Raw genomic sequence first — 23,391 nt, forward strand, 5'->3', positions numbered from 1 at the left:
TAAAGCGAAAAAAATAACAGTCCAAGGATATTGGCTCGAGGAACCGGATTTTTTCTTTTCTGTTTGGTTTTCTTCTGAATTGTTTATTTTGACTTTTTTCTTCTGATTTTTTCGCTTAACTGCCTTTTCTTTTCTAAGTTTTTACCTTATGACTTCTTCTTTTCTGACTTTTTTCTTCCGGTTTTTTTCTAATTTTTACTCTGCTGACTTTTCTTCTATTGTCTTACTCTTGTCTTATCTTTACTATTCTAACTTTTTTTCTCTTTTGAAATTTTATCTTATGATCTTTTCTCTTGCAACTGTTTCTTTTTTTCTGATATATTTTTTCTGACTTCGCTTTTCTAACTTATCTTTTCTGACTTATCTTTTCTGTCTTACCTTTTCTGACTTATCTTTCATGACTTATCTTTTCTGGCGTTTTTCTCCTGACTTTTTCTCTTCGGACTTTAACACTACTGGCTATTCAGTTTCACTCTTCTGGATTTTGCTCTTCTAACATTTTCTCTTCTGATTCTTTCTTTTCTGACTTATTCTCATTTGATTTGTTTTTCTTCTGACCTTTCCTAATCTTTTTTTTTCTTCTGAGCTTTTCAAATCTGTTTTTCTCTTGTGACTTTTTTTCTGATATTTTCTTTTCTAATTTTTTTCTTCTAAATTTTGTTCCACTGACTCAGATAAACAATCTGACTCTATTTCTTCTCAATTTCTCTCTTCTAACTTTATGTCTTCTGACTTTCTATGTTGAGAATTTGTATCTTGCGAATTTTCTGATCTAACCTGTTCTCTTCTGACTTTGCTGCTTCGACTTTTTTTCTTCTTCTGTGTCTTTTTCTTTTGACTTTTTCTTATCTGATTTCTCTTTTTTCTCTTTTAATATTTTCTCTCCTGACGCGTTAACTTTCGACTGCTTCTGTCTTGTAACTTTTCATCTTTCGTATTTTTTTCTTCTGACTTTTCCTCTTTGGACTTTCTCTCCCCTTTTAAATCATGAAATTTTATCTTGTGACTTTCTCTCTTCTGACTTTATATCTTCTAACACTTTCGCTTCTGACTTTTTCTCTACTGGATTCTGCGCTTCTGATAGTTTCTCTCTTGATTCTGTAACTTCTGTCTTTTTCTTTTCACATTGTATAATTTCTATTCTTTTCTCTTCTAACCTTTTCTCTTCCGTTTTTATCATCTGATTTGTTCTCTTTTGAATTTTTTTTCTTCTGGATTTTTATCTTGTGTTTTTTGCTCTTCTGACTTTTACTCTTCTGGTTTTTTCTCCTCTGGTTATACTCTTCTGACATTTTTTTATCTACTTTTATCTTCTGAATTTTTTCTTCCGATTTTTTTCTTCTGACTTTCCTCTTCAGACTTCATCTTTTCTGGCCGTTTATCTTGTGAAGTTTTTTCTTGTGTCTTTTTTTCTTGACTATTTCTTTCTTCTAACTTGTCCTTTTCCGACTTGCTTTCCTGTGACTTTTTCTTATCTGTATTTCTTTTTTCTGGCATTTGTCAGACTTTGCTCTTCTGAGTTTTTGTCTTCTGACGTTTTATCTTGTAAATTTTCATCTTGCAATTTTTCCTTCTTTGACTTCTCTCCCGCCTTTTTCTCATCGGATTTACACTCGTTTGATTTCTTCCTTTGGCCTTTTTCTTTTTGATTTCTTCTCTTGAACCTAACAAGGAACATTTTTGTTGCCGTTTTCTTGTTGTTTATGTTCTTGTTCTTGTTCTTGTTCTTGTTCTTGTTCTTGTTCTTGTTCTTGTTCTTGTTCTTGTTCTTGTTCTTGTTCTTGTTCTTGTTCTTGTTCTTGTTCTTGTTCTTGTTCTTGTTCTTGTTCTTGTTCTTGTTCTTGTTCTTGTTCTTGTTCTTGTTCTTGTTCTTGTTCTTGTTCTTGTTCTTGTTCTTGTTCTTGTTCTTGTTCTTGTTCTTGTTCTTGTTCTTGTTCTTGTTCTTGTTCTTGTTCTTGTTCTTGTTCTTGTTCTTGTTCTTGTTCTTGTTCTTGTTCTTGTTCTTGTTCTTGTTCTTGTTCTTGTTCTTGTTCTTGTTCTTGTTCTTGTTCTTGTTCTTGTTCTTGTTCTTGTTCTTGTTCTTGTTCTTGTTCTTGTTCTTGTTCTTGTTCTTGTTCTTGTTCTTGTTCTTGTTCTTGTTCTTGTTCTTGTTCTTGTTCTTGTTCTTGTTCTTGTTCTTGTTCTTGTTCTTGTTCTTGTTCTTGTTCTTGTTCTTGTTCTTGTTCTTGTTCTTGTTCTTGTTCTTGTTAATATACATGTACTTATACAACAAACTTATCAAAAAAAAGTGCTGTTAAAATGTTAAAATTTCTTTGTGCATATTCCTTTTGAAAAAGATTCAGTACTTTTAGTTGACGCTAAGAATGTCTCTCTCTCTAACTTAAGCTGGTCATTTTGATCACTTTGCCTTATTTTAAGTCATAACTTTTGAACCACTGTACCGATTTTAATAATTTTAGTATTATAGCATTAGTTCGCTTTTGTTTTTTTGAGAGGAGCCCAAAAATGTATGTTGTCAAAATCACACCTCTTTCTCAGTTGGATTAGTGAGAGTTCAAAAATCACAATTTTTGACTTTTAATAGGCCGTTAAAAATGCATAACTTTTGAATTGATTTCAATGATTTTGGAGTCATATCATATCTATATCTTAATATCTTAATCTTAATGACGTTTTTAGGAAAAATGCTGAATTGAAGCCTTTAGTTATATCCATCGTACAAATATACAAGATTTGAACAAAATTGGGGCTTTTTTAAATTTTGATCGTACTATTTTTCATGGAATGACTGAATGTATACACAATTTACATGCGGTAAAAATGTGTATCTGGTATAGTGGTCTATAGTAACATATCTATAAACATCTAAATTTATTGCTACGAGCATAATCGTCACTCTAATATGCATCCAGTAGTTTAAAATCATTACCAAACAATCGTCCATTGTGTTTGATACATCATTCATTTTTATGCAGTTCAATTTATAACGTCCCAATTCAGTCAAATTGAAGCTAATACCTACGATTTATCTTTCACATTTCAGAACGACACTTGCATGGCACTGTTTGAATGAACGAATGTGTTTAGCAACAATAGCAAACTACAATCCCCGAATCTAGCTCCAAAAAGTGAATTGCACACAAATTAATTGAATTATTCATGAGTGACGGATCAGTTTTGCTTCCATAGAGACCCGAAATTGAATCTATTGAAACGCCCGGTTCGGGCGAACCTGCACTGGCACAAGTTGTGTTCCCGAGGCAAACAGTGTTTCGCCATCAATCTCCGCATGAAAGAGTCACACCGAGTCGCCATCGAGGCCGCTTCGGAAGCGCACCACCCAAAGTCGTCGCATAGCAGTGAATTTGTGATAGTGAAATCATTCGCATTTGTTTGACAGCTTACAGCGAAAGGACTTCAAAGCATGTCACATCGCCGCCGGTGAGGATTGTAAGAAATTTGATAGGCTTATAGTTGCTTGCTTTTGGTAGAGAAAACAGCTAAACGTTTTCAGTCCAGCAGCGATCGTCGGAAGTAACGTAAGAAAGCATGTTGAAGGAAAAAGAAGATGATCAGGAGATATGCAAAGCACCATCACCCACATCGGAGGAAAGGTACGTACCAAGCAAGCGTGTGTAGAGCGGTAACAAGCTTTTCCACTTATATGAGAGACAATGTTTCTGGTTTTTCATGCCGGGACCAGTCTAGGTTGCGTTTGCAAATCAATATCATATGTATGGGAGATTGAGTCTATTCGAACCTAGCAAAAAAATTGAATAAGCAGCTTTCTTGACATGAACTCAACCTTGAATTTGCTTCTTTTGTCGAGATTTCGTCGTACTCATAACTATAACTAAAACACTAAATTATGCATAACATAATGATATTACAAACCATTGAGCTTCATCTGTGATAATCGAAGAGGATACTTGTTATGGAAGAATTCGGACAGATCTAAACAACACCTACCTCCCGTATTCTTTGTTATTCATCTTGGCTTGCCTTAGGCATACATTTTTCTACTTCTTCTGCCTTGAATATCAATGCCTTGATTCTTGAGCTCGTGTGGAATTTATCTTTCCGCTGCTTTCACTGGAACTTAAGCTGAACAATTTAAAGCATGCTCCAATATGTAAACCCCCGCAACGTATTCCATTGTAATTTGTAAATATTATAAAAATCCATCAAGAATGCTCGCCTTCCTGTTACATTCAAAGTTTACCATGCAACGTACCGCACTCAACCGGAGCCCGGCATCCAAATAAATGTATACCTATACATCTTCTCTGTTGCGCTTTTGTCTAATAATGTTTTTCATCGCAGACGACGATAAACACGCCGCCGCAACATTGTGGTAAACTAGAAAAGTTTCTCGCGTCAAATGCCTCACTTAAACTATCAGCAACTCATCCGTCTGCATCCGTTTGTATCCGCACAATGTTGCACTTTGCACAAACAGGATGCAACGGAAAAGTTACGCCGGCAAAGAACAAAGCACCTACATTTGTTTCGCGTCTAATGAAAGTAATCTTTACCGTTGAAAGAATAATTCATCATTGCATTGTGGGTGTTTCGCTTGGATAACAAACTTTTTGCGGTTCTTCTTTATTCTTTTGCAATTCAACTTTGAGCCACGGAGAGGCGATGTTTCAAAACAGTGAACTCAACTGTATTGTTTTGATTGTCTTGTTGTAGTTTTACACCTAACAATTGGAATAACTATTTAATGATTGTTTACTCCTATGTTCTATGTTTATTCTCAGGAAATATTCAAGGGATTCCGAGGTGGACCCTATGGGATCGCAAAGGTAAGAGCGCTATGCTTTACATTTTTGCTTTACAATTCGTACTCTACCTTTTGCAATTAGGATATTTAAGGTTCAAAGACGTTTCATTGATATTTTAGTTTTCAAAAAGTTATATTCACACAAATTTATATTTTCCTAAATTCTTAAACAAATTCTAAACAAGAAGTTTCGTCCGATCGGTAGAGTTCTCCGGAAGACTACAAATTAAAAAAGAAGGTTAAGGTTCATTGCTTTTCTGGCCCGACTTGACAAACTGTCTCTGTTTATGTATGTAAATTCGACCAAACAGTGGTACAATACCAATGGCGTCCCTGAGGTTCCCAAGTAGTGGAGTCAGGCGCTACAGTCGTTAACTTGACAGTTGAATGACCGTTCAGCCAGGTGAAATCAGCCAGGAAAATGAAAAATCTTCTTCGAGTATGTCCGATTTCAATATAGCTTTCGACATTTCTTCAGTAAAAAAATAATTTACCTTTCACAGCACAGGCCAATTGACCGTCGTTATGCTTTATTAAGGTTCAAACACACGTAATTGAATTCTGGGATCTCAAAAGCATTTTTATTCAAAACAAAAATTATGTTCATGAAACTGTTTTCATTTCGTACTTTGTGTCTGTCAGAACACAATCACAAATTTTCGTAAACATATTTTTTGTTTTGAACATAAAAACTGTTTTTGAAATTCCGAAAATCAATGGTGCGTGTTTGAACCTTAAAATTATTTCACTTTGCATTGCTTAGCCCTGATTAAACAAGAGAAAAAAAGAAAAAGAATGAAACTTGACCAGAATCTCGGAGAGTATCCACACATGTTGACGCATTCGAATTAGATTTTATTGCAAATTGCATCAAAAACGCGAAATGCAAAAATCTTGTAAATAGTTTGCAAATAAAATTCCAGCAGCGAGCTGTCAAATATTCATCAATCTATCGTAATAAATTAACATAAATAATTGACAGCTCGCTGCTGGGATTTTACCTGGCTGCTACCTGCAAGTTTGTTTTATTTAATTTTCTTTGTAACTAAACCATCTTTCTGGCAGTTGTTAATTAAACATTGAAGTATATATTGGCAAGCTTTGAATCAACGTAATCGCTAAATTGTGTGTATAACAAGCTAGAGAACAAAAACCTATGCTTTTTGGCCCAATATCACCCCGGCAGACGGTAGTATATTTTCAACAACATTCTGTGCAGCCCAGTTTATCTATGCGGTTGTCAACAATCTATAGGCAATGAACAATGATGAAATTGGCACTCTTTTATCATACAATTATTTTACAGTTCTATACAGCCTGTTGTCCTGTTCAATCATTGAATAATTTTGAACTTTAAAATGACACCGACAATGTAATCGATAATGAATACGTAGTCCTGTTGATGGTTAACGATCAAAAGGGTGATATTTACGCTTGCCGTAATAATTACACAATTATTTTATGATAATAAGTGTTCATTTGGATAATAAAAACTCATTTGCTGTGTGGTAGAGTAGACCAAGTATAGCTCCTGTTATTAACGGGTCTGTCCCTTTGATGAAATGTAGAAGTGTTTTCGGTGAAAAACTGATTCTTAGAATCATTTCCGCCTTAATATAACCTTGAACTCATCAGTTGTTGAGGTTATAAAAAAAATGATTAAATTTTCTACTATGGAAAGTTGGAAAAATCGAATTTTGTGTTTTTGCATTTTCGAGACGCTTATAACGGGTGACAACTAAAATTTTTTTCTCAAGCTGTCAAAAAATACAAAGATACATGAAGAAGATCTGGTTTCCCGAAATTAGATACATTATCCATTGTTGAAAAAAAATTAGTGTACATTTGGAAACGGTCTGTAATCGGCTGTTCGGCGAAGCTTTCGTTTGACGTCGGAACAGGAGCGTTGTACGGCCGCCATGTCAACTTTGCGAATGCATCTCTTGATTCTACCAATCAACTGTATGCAATTCGTGGCTCTTCAGGTATTTTTGTACACCAAGGACCTCAAAATCCCGAAGAAATCTTCGATTGGGCGCACTGAGACAGATTTTTCGGGTCGTGGTTTTTGGGTAAAAATGGGATCAAATGGGTATTCAGGAACGATCGCGTTTTTTTTTTTGGCGTAATGCGATGATGCTCTTATCCGGCCAAAACACGTATAGTCTATCTGCATGATGTTTTTGTAGAAACGGGATCAAAATTTTCTTCAAACATTCGTGTGGTGCATCTTAATTGATAGCCAAACCAGAGGGCTTGTTGTTGAAGAAACGAGAAAGAGAACGATGTCCTTCTGCGTCTATAATTTTGGCTGGTCTTCCACTACCTTGCTTGCGAATAGTTGTTGGGCATCTTAGGATATGGTAAACAGTCGAAGCCGCAACATATTTGCTTTTTAAATGTTGTACTGTATACTTTTTTGCCGAGATTTCTGTTGCAGTTCGGAGAAGTATACAACGCGATTCCGAAATACTTCTTGTTTCGACGCCATTTTTAGCAATACTGGGCAAGCATAAACAAAACTAAAATATTAACAAAAAGAGGAGAGAGAAAGCTAACACTTGCATAGAGTTCTGAATTGAGAGACTGGCCATGGCAACTCAGTAACTCGCGAGAACTTGTCATCATTAAACCAGCGAAACACGTTTTACATAATCAGTGAATGTCGTTGGTTTAATGATGCGAGTTTTTGAGTGACATGGTCAGTCTCTCAATTCAGAACTCTACACTTACATACTCTCATTTCTCTCTGAGCTCGTTTGTTGTTGAGCATAAGGGCCGCGAAAAAATTCCAAAATTTTAGTTGCCACCCGTTATCAAATGCGATGGAATGGGAAAGAATATTAGTCCAATAATTGTTGAGTACTATAGACCAGGGAATCCTCTGCATTTCGGAAGAGGAATTTTTGTGAGTAGAAGAGGAATAGATCAGGATTCATCTTAATGAACGATATGATCTATCGACGGAAGCTATGCGTGGATTCGGTGTGGTTTCATTGAAACGCGCGCGATGTCACTTGGCGATTAGTTCAGATCTTCGACTATTTTTACTCGGATTCATGCTATCAGATATCGTACGCTGTTACGTCTATAAATTGCTTATTCGTGATTCGTGAGTTCATGTTGTGCTGCCGTAAAAGTAATATTTATCCGACGAACAACGATAATAATAATGAAACCAATTCAAATTATAAAATGTTATAAGGCTTGTTCGCGACAAAATTTGGACACCCCTAAACACACACAGCTTCGGAAATACATTAACAATGAGTGAAATGTTTTGCAGAGTGATAGACGTATGTCTGTTCTTTCTGAACATATAACACTTGTTTATATTACAAGCGCTCAGCGTAAAATGGCGTCGAAAGAAGAGCAGGTGCGAAAAGCAATTGTGTGCGGTCGCTATGAAAATCCGGATATCTTGTTAAGAAAACTTGCCAAAAAGCTTGGATTTCCTCCAAGAACTATTCACAGTGTTTTAAAATCGTTCGATACTCGCTTGACAACAGCTAGGAAGAAGGGAAGTGGAACAAAAACGGATCTGAGGAACCACCACAAGGATGCGAAGGTAAAACAAATATTACGGAGGAGACAAGATCCTTCTGTACGTACCATTACTCGTAAAATAAAAATGTCGACAACATCCGTGCACACTTCTAAGCAACGACAAGGCATGAAGTCTTTCAAGGCGAGGACTGTGCCAAACCGTAATGATAAGCAAAATACGACGGCCAAAACACGCGCTCGTAAGCTTAATCGCAAATATTTAGCGAAGTTTCCATGCGTTATAATGGACGATGAAACGTATGTCCTAGAATACTTTAAATAGCTTCCTGGTAAGTCTTTTTACACTGCCATGAAACGGAATGGCGTTGCAGAGCATTTTAGGACAAAGAAAAAAGCCAAGTTCCCCAAAAAATATTTAGTATGCCAGGCCATGTGCAGCTGAGGTCGAGCAAGCAAAAGTTACATCACTACGGGAACGGTTAACAAGGAAATATACCGTGAACAATGCCTGCAGAAACGATTGGTACCGTTCCTACACAGCCATGATGTACCTTCGCTTTTTAGGCCTGATTTGGCATCCTGTCACTACGTCAAAGATGTTTTGGAATGGTATAGTGCTAATGGAGTCCATATTGTACCGAAGGAGGCGAATCCACTTAACTGTCCAGTCTCTCAATTCAGAACTCTACACTTACATACTCTCATTTCTCTCTGAGCTCGTTTGTTGTTGAGCATAAGGGCCGCGAAAAAATTCCAAAATTTTAGTTGCCACCCGTTATCAAATGCTATGGAATGGGAAAGAATATTAGTTACGCCCCATCGAGCGGTATTGGGCTTTGGTGAAGAGAGAGCTGTTCCAGCACAAATAACAAGCAACAACTATAGATAAATTTCGAAAATCTTGGACAAACGCAGCTAAATTGATTGCCAACAAGTCTGCACTGACCCTCATGGCAAGGGTAAACTCCAAAGTTCGCCAATTTTTCAAGCAGTCCAAATAAGTAATGTTAATTTGTTTGATAATTCATAACGATATACACATAAATATTAAAAAAAAATTTCATGAATTAAACTTCTAACAAATTTGTTTTATTGCAAAATTGAGGTGTCCAGATTTTGTCGCAAACAAGCCTTAATTACACTAAATTACATGATTAATTCTACCAAATGCTGTCATAGAAGAAACAACGCTGTCGATCGAAGTAACCGAAAATTCGGCCAGAGACAAACAAGAGCTTTTAGCTAATTTTAATCACATTCACGTTCCAACACTATCAAATAAATAAATATACAACGAAAATGAATAACGTTGGTAAAAAAAACAATGAACTAGTTTGAAATCGGCCGATTCGTCGGACGCGAATGTTGACGTATATTTTGTATAGGGTTTCGAAAGATGATAGCTTAATGAAAACTATTTAGTATAAAATACAAAATTTGTATCTTAGCTTTTTTAACACATAAGACGTTAAACTGGAGCGTTCAGAATACCGTCCGTCAACAGTGTGCTCAGTATTCCCCAATTTAGGTACTTACATTTTCATATCAGTATATTTATTCTGTGACGTTTAATTCCTGAGATATGATTATTTAAATTAAATAAATGTTTGGGAAAGGAAAAATAAAGGAGCCGCAAACAAAAATATATGTTAAAAATTTCTAAGAATTAGAACATAGTTTTTCCGTCTTTCTATAGAGTAGTGGAAAATTTTGTGAAAAACTTTTTTCAGCTGTTTTTTTTTGCCTAGAGTGATGTTTTAAACTATTACTATTAACATGGAGCACAACACGTATCGTTCTTACAATCATAAAAAAATATGTTGATCTTTTACCGACCGGTTTCGGGCAACAGGCCCACCGACGGGGTAATTTTAAGCCTGTTAATTTGAAGAGAGATGATACGATGTGATTGTTTTAAACATTGGTTTTATTATTAGTTAAGTTCTGAAAAATGCTCTTTTCATAACAAGCGTTTAAATGTAAATATTAACAAGAGTATAAATGTTAGGGCATCTTCATTATATCATTCTGATCTGTAGGTTCACAGAAGTATCTACCTGTAATCAGCTACGCAAATCAAGGTTTAAACGTATCGCTTCAATTATTCACCTTGCCGTGGAAAATAGCACTGTTTTTCCAATGTGGCTTCCTACTAAAATCCAAGTCACGTCCCGTCGTGGCAGTCTTCCCGTCTCGAGGACTCTGTCTGTTGGTGTTCCATACTCGGTATGATACGCACAACTTAGTTTGTCAACGGCTTAGTTTGCCTCGTTCCGGGTGCTGACTAGTTTACATGGAGCAGCCGGAACACACCGGTCCAAGTTTACTTTGCTAATCAGCAGATTAAACGACTGTTTGCTAGACAAATTACAGCATAAATAAACTCTCGTTATTCTACTGTCTGTACATTTAACTATTCCGTGGACTGTCGTTCACTCGTCACTATAATTATGGGCTCTGGCGCTATCAGTCAACAAGCAATCTCGCAAACATACATTTACAATCAACTACGTAAAAGTGATGCTTTAGCTTCTCGGTAGTAAGCTGCCACCGTAACTCTCGAGTTACAATGCTGAGCTAACAATCCAATCGCCTAATGTTCGAATATCGGTTTGTAGAGACTGTAGGAGGTTAGTTGGATTGTGAAAGAACGGTACGTGGGAGTATAGGCTGTCGAATAAAAAAAAACAGTTGCCATTTCCGCTTCCAGTATTATTTCCCCTTGTCTGTGAAGCAATAATATCGAGCACTATGTGTACTTCCACCACATGTTCAAATATGCGTGAGCTTTCAATGCATTATCGTATTATTAGTTATCACTGCCTTGCACACCACTATGAGGCTGGTCTACTAAACGACCAACGGAGATGACGATATGGGAATGTGCTAGCAATTTGTATCAAACATCGATAATGCCATTAGGCTAGCGCATCTATAAATAGCGAACCACCGACGGGAGCAGCCAGGATATGAGCAATCCAATATGTTAATGATAATTTATCAATAAACCATATTCTAGATGAAGAGCATACATACAATCACAGAAGAATCTGGGTTGTTCTCTGAGCTAAAATCTAATTAAAAGATTTTTATTACTTAGCAAATCAGTATTAAACGTTATTTATATATTTAGTTAAAGTATTCTATATCTATAATGCTGTCGATACTGTTTCGTAGCATATGAGAATAACATTAACTCCGGGGGAATTTGCGAACTACATATATCGGTGCTTATTGTGGCTTCGTGGTTTTTGGTTGTACCATCGAAGCGATGTTTTCAGTATTATTGATACATTGCTATGTCTTACTAGAGCATATCATTGAAAGATTTACATACTTACACATTTCAAAGTATAGGTATTTAGCCATCAACATGGGGGGTGTACTGGTCAGAGGAGCGAATCAGTCCTCGTCAGGGACGGCTATAATATGGGATAGGCAGCGAGGAATAAGTGGGTAAAGTAGATCAAACTTTGAAGGAAGGGTAAACCACAATACACACAAGCACGCATAAAATTTAATTAGCATATCGCTCATTCAATAGCGTTTATAGCAAAAAGAAATGCAGTGCAGATCATACAGCAAACATCCGGGCGATATCACAATAGATCAACTATACTGGTCGCAGTGATGAGTCCACACAGGAAAAAAAACATCAACGTATCGTCAAACAGATAAAAGCATAGATTATTTAAAGAAACACACAATGTCGTAAATAGTGAAAGATCCCGAACATTTGGGTTGTAAAACTTAAAATATGGATAAAAAAGAAGTATTCCACTCAATGGAATAGAATCCTCCTTTCTCTGCATGCTTTTCGAGATACGATACAAACTACTTATATCACTCCCCGAGCACCTATTTTATCGTTCACCTCACCCTAAACCCTTTACTGGCAATAGCATTTTCCCATTCGTAGCCGCTGCTCGTTCCATGTTTCCATGAATATTATATGTTTCTAGTGTATGTGAAGCAAAACTCGCGCTTTTTACCTCCAATGCTCAAGCTCAGTCATCTTTCCTGGAAACTGGAAATTGTCTTCTGTCACCTACTTTCCTACCATTCTGACAAAATAAAAACATGCTGTGGGGCAAAATAGTGATTGTGTTTGAAAAAAATTGAAACATTTAACATAAAAATCTCTTAATATCAGATTTCTTAGTTGTTTTACATTTACTGTAAATAAAATATTACATAGAACTTCATGAAAAATGAAAGCAGTACTGGCACCTCAGTTCAAGAAATTTCAACAAAAGAAACACCGCCACGCCACGCTACCACGTGGCGCATTGTTTCATGTGATGAATAATTGAATCTTCCGTCGGAAATTATATCAGCTTGCCGATGCTTGGCAAGCGAACGAACAAATTCACCGGGGATCTGTCTCCGTTTCACGGATATTGTTTCCCCAATATAAAACCAATGACCCCGATTGAAAGCTTTCAGTGCCACACGGTGCTGTTGATGCTCCCTTCTCATTTACCGTTGAGCTTTTCATTCAAACGTTCAAACGGTTGTGAATCATAAATTCGTCTATGAAACAAGAGGCGGATGGCAATTCCCAAAACTGGAAAGTAATTATTTTTACCGTCAGTTATGAAACGATAAAAAAAGCTGTAACCCAATATTTGTACAAAATCGTCATTCTCAGAAAGAAGAGAAAAACTAACAGAAATTTTAATAGCCACTGGAATGTGATTGACGGGCCTGTTTAAAGAACAAAAGGCTAATCTCCTTAGAACGAAATTCCTGTTGAAGTGTTCTTTGTTTGTGTTTAAAAACTGTATTGTAGACTGGTATATTATAAGGGGGTGTTATGATGGTCCAAACAATCATCATTATTTTTCATACACCATCCGGCGGCGTTCTAGCCAATAAGCTTCTTCTGATTATAGATCTTTTGCATTCAAATTGTCGCAAATATATTGCATTCATACGTGCGGGTAATTCTACAAGCCTGAAATTAAACTGTAACTCTCGCTGAAGGTTTCATCAATGCGAACCCCCTGCTGGTAGTAAAAAGTATAGTGGAATTTCTCGTCAGTGAGCTCACTCGAATCCTTAAATTAAAATCCTTAAAAATGTCTGACATTTGAGAATTACTTTTCTCTTGCACGTGTAAAAAAGTTCAGTTCAAACAGACTTCTAAACTAAGACAGTTTTTGTTTACAACTGTTCAGTAAACTTTTTTCATTACCTGATCTACTATATAACAGCGCGGAAGCGCATTCATCACATTCATCAACCGGCAAAGGAATATAAGGTACCCCGGGGCAAGTGGGACCTAAAAATTGCATAATTAGAGTTTATTCGACTGTGTAATCTACACCGCTTTATTGTTTCACATCTAGTTGCAGATTTGCTTAATTTTATCTACTCTGCCTTCCCAGAGTCAAATAACATCGTTTATGAATCTTCAGAATGTGACCAAACTGTTCTATAAATATCATTTATAGAAAGGTGCGTCCAACGTTCAACGCAAATTGAAAATGACGCCCAATTTAAAAGTTCAATTTTGATGTTTTGAAAGCTAATTATAATTAAACTATAATTTTGATGTATGCGTTGGAGTTGCATCTTCCATTTCTAGAAAGGTTCAGTTGGAGAAAATAAGGTTGAAGAGAGTCATGAGCGTCGTTCCCACTTACACCGTATTCCCACTTGCCCCGGGGTACCTTACAGGTTTGTCTAAAGAAAAATTTTAGAACGATAAACGGATTGGCAACTATTTGCAAACGTGTCTACAGGTCGCTGGAGACAAGCTCGGTAGTCGAAAGTTGTCGCAGTTATTAAAAAGAAAATTATAACGCTCTATTATCGTAAAAGATTGCGTATGAAATGAAAAGCATGAAAAAAGATCATTAGGGTTGTCTTCCAAATCTGATCACATGGTTGACATAGGACTTAAGGCCCAGACACAATGCATACGGATTTTACTACGTTGCGGCAACTTGACAGTTTTTCCATGGGTTTTCTGTCAAATATCCGCAACGTACTAAAATCCGTATGCATTGTGTTTGGGCCTTTACATAGGACTTATATACAGCGTTTTATGATAAAACCTTGCATATTAGAGAAAAAATTTATTCACGACACTGAACTATGAGAAAAAATGAAAATGAGAAAAATGAGAAGAAAAGAAACAAATTGTCTTGCCATGTTTCCAAAAAACTTAAAATATTACTAGTCGTTTATTCTTATCATAAAATCTTAAGTTTCCGAGCCACTGCCATTCACTACCACTGTATTTGTTCCGTTCAATAGAATAGTTTGGCTTTATCAAAATTCAAATAATTCTTCATTGGGCGCTCAGTTTTTGCAATGACTGACAATGTTAAAAAAAACTATCTCGTCGTATTAATACTATCCAATCCTGTTCCGCCCCATACATACGTATTCTATCAGAAACTTGCTATCAAGTACGAGTTCAACAGTACGAATTCAACAGTATATGGGTCATTCCATCTCAAGTGAACACAAACAGCGGAAAGATTGGCTTCGACCATCAGCGATTCCAATTAAAGTTGGCATAATTATTGATTCTGACCCCACAACCAATTTCCCAAAGTTTTGCACCGATTGATCAACCCCCCTAGCAGTGGCGCTACTTCCTTTTTCACTTTCGGGTTTAAATATCTCTAAAACAGTTTGATATCAAAACATACCACTATACTTTTTCTATGGGCTTTTGGCCGCGCAATTAAATGATGTTATCAGTTTTATCTAATTTGTCAACATCATAATTTTTTTGCAATTTAAAACGGTATATCAAAACACCCCTAATTTATTTTCACATAAATAGGGATCTAGTTTTTCGACCCTGCGCTAGTTTTCGCACTACTGCTGAAAAATTCACCAAATAAGTTTCTATAACAGTATTTTTTACAATTTTCGGAGGGAACGGTAGGAGAAAGATTTTCTTTTACCGTTCCCTCCGAAAATTGTAAAAAATACCGTTGAGTAATTCTCGCTGAAACGGGGCCACTACTGACACGAGGTCTTCAAAAATTGGAACTTTTGCACTTAATTGGTTGAAAATGGTTGAAAAATAAGAATTACATGTTTAATACCTCGAAATAGTGGACCCCTCGTTCGCCAAGGTACCTAACAGTTTCAAAAAAGTTGAATTTTGAGCAAACTTTGAGATCTATATTATGTGATATTACATAAATTTGCCATGAAACAACTAACAAATGGCCCGGTTCTGTAAATAAGAAGAACAGAGCTTTCAAATGGAGTAAAAAAAAATTAGCGGCCTTCTTGGATTTGGTCGCCATATTGGATTTCATCAAAAAATCACCGTTTTCACCATAAGCCCCCCGACCGATTTTCATTTTAAGACCACCATTTGAAAGCTGATAAAAAATTCCAAAAGAAGCATTCATAAAATTAGGTGTGCAATGGCATTAGCTGAATAAAACAACCAGTTATTTGTAGCAAGGTTCAAAATTTTCATATAATTATTGTTATTTCGAAAATTTGCTATGAAACAAACTACAAACGACACGGTTTTGTAAAGAGGAGAGATAGGGCTTATAAACGAAGTGGAAACAAATTGGCGGCCATCTTGGATTTAGCCGTCATGTTGGATTTTATAAAAAAACGCCGTTCGCGTCATGTTCTCCCAACCGATTCTAATTTTAAGACCACCATCGGAAAGTTGAGAAATAATTCTATAAGAAACATTCATCAAATTACATGTGTAGTGGCATTAAATAAACGAAACAATAATTTATCTGTATCAAGGTTTACAACTCTCACAGAATGGACAGTCCCTAGTAGTTGACAGTCCCATAAAAAAGTAAATAAATCAATACATAAATAAATAAGTAATTTTCAATTACTACTTTCGATTCCAAGCAAATCAATAGGAAATTTTCGTGTAAAACTATTTCGCAATCAATAAAGAAGGATGGTATTATTTTCATCTTCATACCCGTTTCGACATTTCGATAGTTAGGTCGATCAACCTCACATTAGATATTTGTGAATATTTTTGTCTAATCAGATAGATAGATAGATAGAATAGAAATCAATAAATCATTAACCAGTGTCCGACTTAAACGACGTAAACAAAAACATCTTTTCGGATTCACATTCTAAAACCTTTATGATTGGAATGGACGTATCCATTCTAATTTTTTTCTCGTTTTGCTTCGTTTTACAGGGTATACAAGAAAACGTCTTCAAATCAGCTGCTGACGCTGTACCTGGGCAGCCGGGAGCTGGTAGCCCGAAAAGGAATCATCGAGCCCCTCAGAGGAGTGCTCTACATCGATTCGAAAATCATTAATGATGCCAAAATATACGGCCAATTGACGCTGACCTTTCGGTAAGTGGACCAAGATGAGAGAAAATGTTCAACGGTGAGATTACCGTCACAACAAGAAAAATAACTATGTGTCCTCTTTCTTTTTGGTTTCGGTGGAGACGCCACATTTATTAGCGTTTAATGAAATTGCAATTTAGTAACGTGAACTACTGTATGATTATTATGTAATAAATTATAGTTAGTATTCTAAAATAGTAACTCTTTTATCGCCAAAAATGTGTTAAAAATAAGGCTTCCAATTAATGTGTTAAAAATAAGGCATCAATTCAAAAATTAAAGGATGACGATAGCGGTAATGCAAAAGCACTCAGTCATGGTTGTTTTTCAACTTGGCAAAGCACATGTTTGTAGAAATTCCTCTGTTAGAGCCACAAAAAGGTGGACGAAAAATTATTATCGTTGCCAAGTGTTCGAGTTCGATAATTAAAAATTACGTAGACGAAGCCACCCCTCCCAGTGAACAATTAACGCAGCCGCATAAAATTCAATTATACTAATTTTAATTATATTTTCTTTCCATCACTTTTCTTGCATCACTATTTCCACCTAGTTACGGACGCGAGGATGAAGAAGTTATGGGTCTGAAGTTCTGCAATGAAGCCGTCATCGCCTTACAACAAATTTGGCCTAAGCCTGCGGGAGCCGAACCGGAAGTACTAACCCCGCTACAGGTAAATATCGAAAACCAACCATTTTATAGCGGCGGCGTCATATCTAGCTATCGAAGGCTATGTATATAGGTACGTAGCTTAGAAAGTGTGAAACCTCCAATATGCTGCCGCTAGGATTTACTAACCGACCAGAAGCAATTTCCGAACGCAAAACGGAAGAAGACAGCAATTACGTGACCTCCCGATTACCGCACTACCGGCACAGTGGAGAAACCATATGGTCAAAAAGTCAAATTAAACATTTCTTACATTCAGTAGACATAATTTATACCACAAAAAAAACATTATAAAACACCTTAGGTTTGGTGATGGGATGAACACACAAGGGTTGTTTTTGCCAGATCCCACATGTGGAGTGGAGCGAGGCAGTCTAAAGTGAAGTGGCTCGTCATTATTAATTCCAACACGTTCACGGGTATAAGCATGTAATAGGGAAAGCAAACAACCATGCAGCAGCAGCACCATTCGCTAGAAGCAAGAATGCGGACACCGGTTTTTCTATGTTAAAAAGCTAACCTTAGCTGAACAGCAAATATTTCACACACAAAAAACTCTGCGGTGGCCTACCTTCTCGGCTGTGTGTGTGTCCTGTGTGTGACTATTTTTTATGCTGGCAGTGTGTTGAATATGGTTTTCATTGCATGCAACATCATATTTCCTCGTAGTTGAAAGCTCATAGGGTGTAATGTGGGAGGGTGGGGGGCCAACTGTTGAAAATCTCCTATTCTGATCCATCTTACCGTGTGAAACATATTTTTTCCTTCTTTATGCCATTGCGATTAAATCGATTCAAAAAGTCAGCCTTTGTAAATGTAGCTCAAAAGCATAAAAATTCCAAAAGGCAAAGTGAAAAGCTCGGAATAACTTGAAAGTTTATGCACGAAATCACTTTTAGGCGGCATAAAAAACGTGGTAAATAATACACAGTAACATAAATAACTGAGCGAGAAAGTATTCTGACCTTGCGACACAAGTTATTTGAATTTGGATGTTGAAATAAATTCTCGAGCCGCATTCTGAGAACCATACTTAAATATACGAATAAACCCGCGGAACAAACCACAAACTGAAAAAAACAGAGCACGGGAAAAATTTTTATGGATAGTATGAATTCAAAAGAACAGTATCTTTTTTAAACACAATCTTATTGATTATAATATTTGGTGTTATAAAATAACACCATAACACATCAACAAAACCGGTAACGTTTTTGCGGTGGTAGAAAGCAATGTAGTATGTAAACTCGCTAAGTGATGTTAAAACTTCCTTTGACACATTTCTCCGAAACTGTCTGTAACTATATTTATTGCTGCGCAACAACCAAAGTTCTACCGTGTCACTCGAAACAACTTTATCGAAATAAAAGTGCTGGTGGTGACCGACTTTTCGAAAAACTTTTATATCTAATTGCCATGACAGTGTACTGGAGGTTCATTAGAACACAAGCAACCTTTCATTCATTTCATTTGCAAGCAACCTTTCATTCGTTTGCTGCCTATTTCTGACAATTTTGCCGGTTTTCAAATTTTTAATTAACAAAAACAGCAGAAAAAATGGGAAATAAATAATATACAAAAAATAGAAAAATTGGAAACCAAAACTACCGCAATTAGGCAACGGAAAAGGGTAATCAAAACAAAAATAAAAGAAGAAGAAAACAAATATATCAGAGAAGAAAAATGTAATAAGGTTTGTGGCAAAAACATAGAAAAGTAAAAAATTAAATTTAATGTGAACAAAAACATAATAGAAAAACAGAAAGTAAAAATTAAAAAAGAAAATTGAAAATAAGGAACATAAACAGGTACGAAGAATGAAAAAGACCAATAAAATGACTGAAGATAGATCATTTCCAATTGTTATTTGAAATGGCTGACGGTAAACTAGAAAAGGACAGAAAAACACCCTTGTCTGTGGAAGATCAATTAGTTAGTTTAGTTAAAGCGTTATTATAAAAACTAATTGAAGCTTTAGTTAGAAAAATAAAAACAATAATAATACACAAAATTGAAATGCGAAATCGTATACAAAATGGAAAAAAACCTATCAAGACTAGTAAACAAGCAACATGGATCAACTAACAAAATAGAAAAGAAATGGTAAGTAAATAGAACAAAGAAAATGCAAAAAGTAAAATAAAAATAAAATTAATTAAAAAAAAGCATTATAAAAGGTGGGTACAAGCTGGAAAAAAGGGACCAAGATACGAAAATTTAGAGACAAATAGAAAAATAAAAGTGAAATAAAACTCCAAATATCGAAAAGAGATGTAAGAGTAAGAGATATTTAGAAAAGTAAACATGAAAGACAATATAGAAATAATAAAAAAGATAAATAAGACAAGGTAAGGATTGTAAAAATGAAATTGGTTACCATAAAAACAAAGTTCTAGGGGAAAATCAGAACGGGTAACCCAGACAGAAAAGAAGAATTGAGATACAGCAGGATTTCGAATATGGTAACAAATGCGTGTCGCCTATGTTGCCCAATTCGAAACCGTGCCAAAATCGAAACCCTTTTTCGATATGAAAAATTTTAATGTAAAAGCTTTAGAAATTGACTAAATATCATTAATCAACGATTGCAACCATTTTATGTTTAAAAAGTCCGACAAGAGCTATCCCTCCGGTGCAAATAAGTTATTGACACCCTGCGGTAAGACGTAGTCCTACGGCAATAAAAATATTATTGTTCGAAACCACATACTTTTTTTTTCATGAACATACTCAGGGCATCATTTTTTCGTCATTTAAAGCATGTATGCGGAAACTAACTGATATTTAAGCATATTTTTGGAAGTGAAATAGCTTGTGTTGCCAAAAACGAAAACTTTTGTTGCCAAAATCGAGGCATACCAAAATCGAATACCTTATGTCGGTGGGATTCTTAAAGGGAACGGATTTCACGGCACAGTCGGCCGGCATCCTTGCGACGTTGCCGGCCCACCGTAGTCTCCCAACTTTCGCCAGGTTTACGATGGGAATCTCTCCAAGCAATGCCTGTAGCTCGTGATTCATACGCCTCCACCACTCTCTGCTTTCCGTTTGTACTCCGCCAAAAATAGTTCGCAAAACCTTTCGTTCAAATACGGCAAATGCACGTATGTCTTCCGTAAACAAAGTTACTGACTCAGGTCCGTAGAGGACTACCAGTCTGATTAGCGTTTTATACGTCGTCAGCTTTTTGCGGCGGCGTATGCTCCTAGATCGAAACGTCTTGCGGAGGGAAAAGTAGGCTCGATTTCCCGCTTGAATGCGTCGTTGGATCTCCTTACTCGTATTATTGTCAGCGGTGACCAGAGATCCCAAATATACGAACTCATCAACCACTTCCAGTTCATCGCCGGCAATAGTCACCGTCCGTGGGTGGCAAATGTTGCTTTCTCTAGAGCATCTTCCTACCATATATTTGGTTTTCGACGCATTGATTTGTAACCCTATCCTCCTAGCCTCCGTAGATTGCCTCCGCCGTCCCAAGGTTTCTAGTAATGATGTCAAGGTCGTCTGCGAAAGCGAAGAAGTTGGCTACTATTGCTGAAGATCGTACCTCTCGTTTCGATGCCCGCTCGCCGGATCACACCTTCAATAACGATATTGAATAACATACAGAACAGTCCATCCCATTGCCTCAACCCTATGCGCGATTCGAAAGGACTCGAGGGTGTAAACGCGCACGTAGCACATCACTCGCACCATGGTAGTTTTGATCAGCCGCGTCAGTTTGTTCGAAAAACCGTACTCGTGCATTATCTGCCATAGCTGTTCGCGTTCAACTGTATCGTATGCTGCTCTGAAATCCACTAAAATATGATTCTTAGGCACGTTGTACTCTCAACATTTCTGGAGGATTTGTCGGGGAGTTATAATTAGATACAAAATCTGGTGTCGCGGTAATTACAGCACTCTAGCCGTACATGTACAGCTACTAGGTAGTGGTCCGAGTAAATATACGCACCCCGTAGGGAGGTCCAGGTGGCTTTTTTTTTTTTTTTTTATTTTTTTAGAATGGGATTTGACTACTTTGTCCATTAATTTGAACTTTTGTAGTATATCCCTGTTTACCGTACGTGCCATGCAAGCCAATTGCCATTATAGACAACTAGTCATTTGCTCCTGCACGCTCCCAGTCAGGTATAATATGGTTTATGAAACCGATAACCTTCCCGGGATTGGCAGACCAAATTTCACTAGGAGATAAGCATCTCTTGTCAAGAAATTTAGCTCTGCTCGTGTAAAGCGCACTACAACTGCAGAGCAGGTGCTCCGACGTTTCGCTTTCAAGATTGCAGAAGCGACAGACATCATTTTCAACACGACCCATGTTCTTTAAATGATGTCTACTCGGACAGTGCCCTGTTACTAGGCCGGTGTATGTACACAGAGCTCTCTTGTTGAGCTCTATGAGCTTTTTAGTAGTTTTTACGTTTGGATTAATGAATCTTTTTGACTGGTTACAACCTCTGACAGCCATCCAATTGGCCGTCACCTTTTGTTCTTCCCAGCGTTTAAGTTCCATTTTGATTGTGCATTTTGATATACCGCAAAAAGGCTCCGGACCGATGAATTCCGAATTGGAGCCCGCTTTTGCTAGCTCGTCTGCTATTTCATTGCCTTCAATGCCACAATGCCCTGGAACCCAGTATAGATTTACTGTATTCATTTGGCATAGCTGCCGTAATGAAAGAATGCAATCCCAGACTATTTTTGATGTGCATTTGCAAGCGCTTATCGCTTTCAATGCTGCTTGACTGTCAGAGAAAATGCATATATTTGCATGCTTATATCTTCTTCTCAAGCAAACATTCACACATTCAATTATTGCAAAGATCTCCGCCTGAAACACAGTTGGCCATAGTCCCATAGCCACTGATATTTTTGTTCCAGGGCCATAGATTCCAGCACCAGTTTTTGAACCAATTTTTGAGCCATCCGTGAAAAATATCGTTGAGCCTTGACGAACCATAGAAACTCCCCTCTCCCAGTCGGAGCGTGAAGTTTCACACACCTTGTAGGGAGTATCATAGTTATCCTCCGGATTCATCCAATCTCCGTTCATACTTAGCACGGGCCCGATTTTGAAAAGTTTCAGAATATTCATGTGACCAGAAAGATCCGAAATATGCCTGAACCTTTTAAGCCTTAGAGCACTTTTTTCCGCTTCTATTTGTACGAATTCATGCAAAGGCAGCAGATTGAGAATTGCATTTAGGGCTTTCGATGGAGTGCTACGCATCGCTCCCGTTATTGCAATGCTCGCAAGTCGTTGGAGTTTTGCAAGTTTTGCTTCGGCGGTAACTTCTTTTGTTTTTGGCCACCACACTAACGAGGCGTACGTTACTTTTGGTCGTATGATAGCCGTGTAGATCCACATGATCATTTTAGGTTTTAAACCCCATTTTCTACCAACGGTTTTCGAGCACAACCATAATGCACTGACTGCCTTGCTTATCACGGCGTCGAGATGTGCATTCCAGTTGAGCTTGACATCTAGGACCAATCCTAGAAATTTGACCTGTTCACTAAATTGGATTTCTCTGTTTTCAAGCTTGAGAGGCTTCAAGTTGAGTTTCCTCCTCTTTGTGAATGGGACGATTACGACTTTTGCCGGATTAATGCTAAGGCCCTCCTTTCTACACCAGATTTGGGTATGTTTCAGAGCCTGTTGCATTCTTTCTGAAACCGTATTATCGAATTTCCCTCTTACCATGATGACCAAATCGTCTGCAAAGCCTACAACTTCGAAACCTTTTGCTTCAAGAGTTCTGAGTAAATCGTCTACCACCAAGGACCACATAAGTGGCGAAAGAACACCTCCTTGAGGACAACCTTTCATAGCCTTTATCATTATAGACGATCCACCAAGCTTAGAAGTGATTTCTCTTTTTGCAAGCATTGTATGAATCCAGTCAACAATGTACTTGTTAAATTTTCTTCGTTTCATAGCATTTTCCATAGATGTGTAGGAAGTATTATCGAAAGCTCCCTCAATATCCAAGAATGAACAAAGAGCGAGTTCTTTAACTGAAAGGGATTTTTCAATTCTTCCCACAAGCGAATGGAGCGCTGTGACTGTTGAGCTGCCAGCTCGGTATGCAT

At 37.0% G+C, this 23,391-nt stretch overlaps 1 protein-coding gene across 1 annotated transcript in view; it reads left to right on the forward strand.

The window, feature by feature from the left end:
• Positions 1-3,549: 3,549 nt before the first annotated feature.
• Positions 3,550-23,391, forward strand: part of LOC128739736 (uncharacterized) — a 65,109-nt gene continuing 45,267 nt past the window's right edge. Inside the window, exons 1-4 of the mRNA XM_053835232.1 lie at positions 3,550-3,614; positions 4,764-4,808; positions 16,461-16,625; positions 17,176-17,296. Coding sequence (XP_053691207.1) covers positions 3,550-3,614; positions 4,764-4,808; positions 16,461-16,625; positions 17,176-17,296 — 396 coding nt within the window. The remainder of the gene's footprint in view (positions 3,615-4,763; positions 4,809-16,460; positions 16,626-17,175; positions 17,297-23,391) is intronic.

The sequence above is a fragment of the Sabethes cyaneus genome, chromosome 3, assembly GCF_943734655.1.
Source record: "Sabethes cyaneus chromosome 3, idSabCyanKW18_F2, whole genome shotgun sequence".
Classification (NCBI taxonomy): Eukaryota; Metazoa; Arthropoda; class Insecta; order Diptera; family Culicidae; genus Sabethes; species Sabethes cyaneus.